This window comes from Nansenia antarctica (assembly GCF_963989245.1).
Source record: "Nansenia antarctica genome assembly, chromosome: 6".
Taxonomy (NCBI): Eukaryota; Metazoa; Chordata; class Actinopteri; order Argentiniformes; family Microstomatidae; genus Nansenia; species Nansenia antarctica.
In genome coordinates this window covers 38,049,593-38,057,225 of record NC_137676.1, presented here as the reverse complement: position 1 = coordinate 38,057,225, position 7,633 = coordinate 38,049,593, and the positions used below count along the sequence as shown (strand labels likewise).

The 7,633-nt window shown below is 42.2% G+C and overlaps 1 protein-coding gene across 1 annotated transcript; it reads right to left on the bottom strand.

The window, feature by feature from the left end:
- Positions 1-833: 833 nt before the first annotated feature.
- On the bottom strand, positions 834-1,844 carry npbwr2b (neuropeptides B/W receptor 2b; the record flags this gene model as incomplete). The annotated part of the gene is made up of 1 exon (XM_080533670.1): positions 834-1,844. One exon carries the CDS (start codon positions 1,842-1,844, stop codon positions 834-836), a length of 1,011 nt encoding a protein of 336 aa, XP_080389796.1.
- Between the last annotated feature and the right edge of the window lie 5,789 nt (positions 1,845-7,633).

The following is a 7,633-nucleotide window of genomic DNA, read 5'->3' as shown; positions in this document are numbered from 1 at the left end:
TCTGGCGTGCCTACCACACCATACGTGCATGGCAGGATAACCACACGAGTTATAAGAGTTGGCTGAAGCTATTTACTAATACCTATGCCATTCTCATAGCTCATGTATGACACAGTAATCGTAGTCATAGATGCTGGTTAAAGCTCACATGGACCTAGAGCCTAGGCTATGATCCCTGGTCGTTTGAAAAGGGCTTATTGTGCCATATTTTCTGTGCCACAGTGTATTCAATGAATCAAACTTGTCCTAAAACCATGTCATGATGCTGCTCATATAAATAAACCAGACAGGTGTTTGATTATATTTATTTATCTCAGCAAATATACAAATCTGTTACATGTATTATACAATGTATGTCTCAGAATTGATATGAACAAAGGTGCTCCAGTAAATGTGAACCGTGTCCCAGGTGAGATTTCTTGGCCTCTTGAGTTCTAGAAGTCAGTTCAAATGTCTGTCTTCTTAATGAATGGAATGCATTTAACCTGCATATTCCAGTGGTATCGTTTCTTAACTTTCATTTAGACAAAGATAGGTTATTTATAATTAGACACCAGCATGTTGACGAGGGCCTGAACAACTATTTACAGTGACGTGTACATCATTGACTAATTCCTATTTGTATAGCCCCATTACTCTCATACATCAGAAGGGGGAGACAAATGTCCATGAAAAAAAAAACAAGTATGAAAACAAACTTCCAAAAGCCTGTCCAATACCAGAGTACCTGTCCAATAGCTGATTCAAGCAAACACAAAAGGAGTTCAGCTATCAGTTTGTTGAGACTTGCAACCTAACGCCATGATTTCCCTCTAGGCCTAGGATACATTAATTCAAGCTGGTCTACATTCTAGCATTTTCTTGAACGCTTTCCTGAAACTGTCGTCTAGGAAAGCGTAGAGAAAGGGGTTTAGACACGAGTTGGCATAACTCAGACTGGTTATGAAGTAGGATATCCCGATCAGGAGTGGGGTCGTCCTCAGGTCGGTGGTGAGAGCCACGATGGTGCTCAGGTGAAACGGCGTCCAACAGAAAAGACACACCGCCAACACAATAAACACCATAATTGTCACTTTCTTCTTAGCCTTGTCCAGCGCCTTGGCATTAGTGTTAAGACGCATGTTCCTCAGTTTATACAGCATCATGGTATACAGGATGCAGATAGTGGACACAGGAATGGCGAAGCCGAGGATAAGAGTATAAATCCGGCTCGCCTTGAACCATACATTCTCCGGGCTGGGGAAACTCAGCACACAGCTTTTCCTCCCCGAGTCCTGCGGGTCGATGTACACTCCGGCGAACACCGTGAACGGCATGACGATCAGGATCACGAGCATCCAGACGCACGCGCTGATGATTTTCGCCGCCCTGTAGGTGCGGTAGGGCATCCGTTTGGAGCGCACCGTCGCCAGCACCACCAGGTAACGGTCCACGCTCATGACAGTTAGAAAGTAGATGCTGGAGAATATGTTGTAATGATCTATGCTCAGTATGATTTTGCATAGCACCTCACCAAAAGGCCAGTAGTGCAGCAGGTGCTCTGCGATGTTGATGGGCAACACTAACGTGAAAAGGTCGTCGGCTATAGCCAAGTTCAGGATAAACATATTGGTTACTGTCTTCATTTTGGGCGCTTTGAGGATGACATAAATAACGGCCGTGTTCCCCGTCAAACCCACGGCGCATATCACTGAATAGATGACCGGTAGGACAACATATAAGTCTGCGTAAAAGGGGAACTCCGACGGAGGCGTGCAGTTTACATCTGTCCAGTTTGATGAGCCGTAGTCCATGGAGTCGTTGCACACCGGGGTTGCCCTCGTCGATAAAGATACATTTTCCATGTTTTAAATCTGAACTTTTTTCACAAATAGATAAAGGGTAAAAATCATTCAGTGTTGGTGTGTGTTTAGAGTTAATAGCTGAAGCCGAGAAGTGTTATTCTGGCTGTTGCGTCGTTCGGGTCTGGTTTTACGCACGGGTAGCGCATCACGAAATCTACGGATAACAGATAAATAAAACAAACATTCAATTCAGTACATGAAAACAAACTTTTAATGCGTCCAATTGTGTAAACAGATGCTTTTGTAACCAATACCCAAAACATTGAACCTCTCAAACAGCCATGTAACCTCGCTTTGCATAATTTAATTGAATCATAATTAAACTGATCCAATATGCTGAGGGTGCAGAAATAAAAAAACATTATATGTTTTTCTCTTTTCACAAAATCTCGGCCTTTCAAAAAAAAGATACCCACTTTAAGTATTATTATGCAGAAGAAAAAGTCGTTATTTTCATTATTATTATTATTATTATTATTATTATTATTACTACTACTACTATTACTATTACTATTACTATTACTATTACTATTACTATTACTATTACTATTACTATAACTATTACTACTACTAATACAATAAAATAGCTTTTTAAGGCGCTTACCGTGGTCGGGAGGCTCGCTCCTTTCCCCCTCTGCCTTCTCTCTGTCGGTGAGATGCGCGAGCTGTCCGCCTCCCAACTAGTTTGAGTGGGAACACGAACACGTGACGTTACTCCCCTTCAGCGCGCGGCTGCTCAGCAAGGTGCATTGCTTGATATCCGAAGAGTAGTTGCCGGTTTTCCTAGAGGTGACTTTGTTCCCAGTTGTTGGATATTAGTCTTCCTTGCCTTGAATTAAGCTAGTGTTTATGTAGACAATGAAGCAGGAATATGTCTAAAACAGCAAGATCACGCAGTCATCATTAACCTTTACCTTCCCAAGCTACTTACCACATTTCAACATATCATTCCAAACAACAATTGAAACTTTTATTGAATGTGAAGTGAGATGGTGTGTACATCACAACGTTCATGTAAGACAGAGACCAAATAAGCGATCTAGATAATGGGGAATTGAAGGACATCCATTCAGTAACTCTGTCAGGGAGCTATAATGCCAGTCTTCGAGTCTTAGAGAAGGCTACTCATCACACAATCATTGTTCACTGGACCACCCCCACAGAGAAGCTGAGACACTCCTCAGCTCATCTCAGATGCGCAGCAAGGAGTATCTTACCTATTCTGCCCGTGCCCCAAGAGAACATGAATAAAACGATAGTTGAAAGGAGTGGAGTATAAATAGTTTTCTGCCAAATCCAATTTCTCCTGTTCATAATAGTCTCATCATCTACCTCCTATGTTCCCCTTGAACCACAGTGACACTTCTCAAATCCACTTTTCTCTCTCACTTGAATTATTTTAAATTCTCTCCCTCTCCGTAAGGCTTTCCACCTCTTTCTCTACTAATCTTTCTCTTGTGCATCTACACACACGCACACACGCAAACTCCAGGTTTTGGAGGTGACTTTTGTTTCCGTTCAGAATTGCAAATATATACAGACGTGGACAAATGTGTTGGTACCCTTACAGCTCATTGAAACAATGCTTCATTCCTCTTGAAAAGTCAAATTAAAGTGTTTTACTGCAAATAGTGAAAATACCACCGCTCATCCGTTATCAGACTTTGCTGAGGTTCTGGAACTGAGTATCAATAGAGTGCAAAATAACAGCATCTGCACACTCAAACACTGAGCAAAAAAACGGTTTATTGCAAGCTTTCTGTCATATTGCCTGGGAAGACATTAGATGTGACCAGATGCAGACCAGAGGGTGGACCAAAATCCTCAGGAGTGAGACATTTTTGGTGTGATTGCTATTGTATTGTATGCCTGGAATTTCAGTTTTTCTTTTTTATTTGAACTTTGCATCTTCCACTTTATTTTTCACTTTTCATTTTACACAAGTAAATGTAGTGTACTTTGAAGTAAATGTACCGTAACTTACTTTCTGCAAAGATACTGAAAAAAAAGGATAAAACAGAATACATGTTTACAACTAACAGAATACAAGCAAATGATAGAATAAAGGATAGAAGCAAATTGCGGCATTTCTGATTCATTCTTGTTGCCTAATACTTTACAGTTTTGCAGTCAACTATTCTGTCTATGAATACTATAAATCAAACCATTTTTATAATGAAATATTCATTCTTGTGAAAATCATTCAAACTATGTAATGCTCCCTGTTGTTAGTATTTTGTAAGTCAGAATGTTATGAATGACAGTGTATGCTTCTGAGTGAACATTGTTGACAGTGTGTGGTTGAACGAGCTTCTTTTGAGACATGAATGAAGTCATTGGCCAACATGAGTGTTACGAATGCAGACTGTATGAAGAGTTGTGAAACTGTGGTTTCAGTATTGAACATGGTGAGTTAGCAATCGTAAAAAACTGTAAATATGAAATAAACAATGATGGATGCCAATTACTTTTGTGAGTTTCAAGTTATTTCAGAGAGAATTGTGGGTTCTTCTTTTTTTGTCTAAGGGTACCAACATATTTGTCCACATCTGTACACTGTCATGCACAGTGGGAAAAAGGATCTGTAAATTGGGACATAGTCCTGTGGAGGCTGTTTGTTATTGCTCCAACAGTGAAGGGCAGGAACAGCCGAGTCTGTCTTCAGAGTCAACAATTGAAAAAGTGTCTCTGGTAATTAACGAAACAGCAAGCATGGCGGTGTTCCATATTTGCATGCTGAGTCCACGCTGTGTCGCAGCACACAATCAGAACAGCTCAGTCCGTGGCAGCTGAATCACATCCCTAATGAGAATCCCCATAAAACTTTTATTGGTGTTGCATGTTGCAAGCATACATGATTAGGACAGACTTACAGTACCAGTCAAAAGTTTGCACACACCTTCTCATTCATTTTCATTATTTTAAATGTATTTTCTACAATGTAGATTAATACTGAAGACATCAAAACTATGAAAGAACACATATGGAATGATGTAGTAAACAAAAATGTGTTAAACATACCAGTATATGTTTTATATTTTAAATTCTTCAAAGTAGCCACCTTTAGCTTTGATGACAGCTTTGCACTTGGTGTGTGAGTGTCAGTATAAGGAAACTCTGAACACCGCCCTTCTCTAGAATATGTGGGAGAGAACCACTAAAAAAGCAAAAGGTGGCTACTTGTTTACTACATAATTCCATATGTGTTACGGTCAGATAGGGAACCCAAGCGCAGACACAGACAGAGACAGGTTAAAGTAAAATAAAGTATGATTTATTTTAGTGAGTAGGCAGAGAATGGTCGTAGGGCAAGCGGGGGGTCAGGCAGGGGGCGTAGTCAGCAGGCAGGCAGGGGGTTTAGGCAGGAGGGGTTGTCGGCTGGCAGGCAGGGGGGTTAGGCAGGAGGGGTAGTCGGCAGGCAGGCAGGGGCTTAGGCAGGAAGAGTAGTCGTTAGGCAGGCAGGGGTCAGGCCGGTAGGGCAGGCAGGCAAGAGGGCAGGTAGGACAGGCAGGCAGGAGGGCAGGTAGGGCAGGCAGGCAGGTAGGAGGAGGGCAGGTAGGGCAGGCAGGCAAGAGGGCAGGTAGGGCAGGCAGGCAGGCAGGCAGGAGGGCAGGTAGCAGGAGTCCGGTAGGGGTACTGGGGGGTAAAGGCAAAACAGGGGTAAGTAGGAGGCAGGTACAGGCAGGGTAGTAAATAGGTAGGGGAGCTGGAAGCTTATCTTTACGGTAAGCTGAAGCTACGATCTGGCAGAGAAGTGAAGGCTGGAACGGGTCTTTATGCAGGGCTAACGATGAGGTAATAGTGAACAGCCGGACAAAACGCACACCTGAAGCCACTCCTGCCAATTAGAGGGAGAGAGAGAGAGGGGGGGGGGGGGGGAAAGAGAGAGAGAGAGGCACTGCCCACTACCTAGAGGTAGAGGGCGTGACAATATGTTTTCTTTCATAGTTTTGATGTCTTCAGTGTTAATCTACAATGTAGAAATAATAATAATATCTAAATAAAGAAAAACCATTGAATGAGAAGGTGTGCCCAAACTTTTGACTGGTACTCTATGTCACCTTTGAGGAAGCACATAGTTTTCACATCTTTCTGCGAGGACTACAGATACGTTTGGACCCCCTTCTTTGTCTGCAGGGTCTCTAGAGACGACCTGCTTTGTACTGAGCTTGGTTTGATGTCACATAATTGGTGTCTAGACACAGTAGTGTCTATAACTACTGTGAGTGACTGTTTACAGTTTTCATTATCGTGACAGGCCAATGAAGACCTGGCCAATTGGGAGGTAACGTCTTACTGTCTATTTTTAATGAATGAAGGAAAAATATCCATCAGCTCACTGTGTGCATTGCGTCAATATAAGTCATTAAGTTTCAAGTTTCAATTACAGAAGTGTAAAAGAGTAAAACCCTTAGGCTTCGGTTCCCCACATTGCAGCACAAGACAATAAGGCAATAAGGCATAATTCAAGATAATACAAAAGTGACAATAGTACAGGACCTAAGTGACAAAAAGATTATTTAAGCAATATCACAGGAGAGGGAGTGCTGTTATACTGAATATCAGCACGGCTGTGATTCGGTCGTAGGTACCAGGCGCAGGCCGAGTACAGAAGACAATCACAGCCGTGCTGATATTCAGTATAACAGGGAACCGGGAACCGAAGCCTAAGGATTTTACTTAAATATGACTCGGTTGACAGTCGCTTTGGTGGTGAATGTGTGAATGCGATTCAGACGAGTTGACATCAGATAGTAATGATGATGATGGATTTTATTTATAAAGCACTTTACATTTCAAGAATCTCAAAGTGCTACAGTCAATAAAAGAAACAAAAACAGCACAACACAATAAAGATCACTAAAAAAATCAAAAGCAGAAAGGTTAAAAAGACACTGTGACATAAAACTAAAGAAAAAAATAAATACAAATCTGGCTACTGGAACGCTTTGTTAAAAAGATGAGTCTTAAGTCCGCTCTTAAAAGAGTCGACCGACTGTGGTGCTCTCAGGTGGGCAGGGAGGGCGTTCCACAGTTCGGGGGCGATGGAGCAGAAGGCCCGGTCTCCCATGGAGCGGAGGTGGGTTTTGGTGGGTTTGAGGAGGTTTGCATTTGATGAGCGGAGAGTGCGAGTGGAGGGGCTTTGGGATTTGACCAGGTCCTTGAGGTAAGGGGGTGCGTTGCCGTGAATGCATTGATGAGTTAACAGTGAGATTTTGTAAATGATCCGAGAGGAGATGGGAAGCCAGTGTAGTGAGTGGAGGATGGGTGTGATGTAATCGTATTTGCGCACTCTCATCAGGATCCTAGCAGCGCTGTTCTGAATGTACTGGAGCTTCTGAAGGCTCTTGCTAGGGATCCCGATGAGAAGTGCGTTGCAGTAGTCGAGCCTGGAGGAGAGCCTGGAGGAGACAAAGGCATGGACTAACTATAGTACAATAGTACATCCTCCATCGTTTCCTGTTCTCAGTGGATGGTCTCCAGTAACTTTTTAGCAAGCTTTCAGACTTGCAAAACACATTCGTCCTCTTCTGATGACCATTCATAATTTAACTCAAATGTTATATTTGGAAATATATCCATCTTTGTTTGAAACCAACACACTGATAGATAATCTGATAGATAACGACTGTTAATGTAGTCTAATTAACAGTATTTTAATAGAACACCTGTGCGGCGGAGTGATACATATAGTTAAAAGTCCCAGTGCTGTTATACTGTATATAGGCACTCATGGAATGCCTCTTGTCCAATCAAATTACTTGGTCAGATCTAACTGTTGTATAATT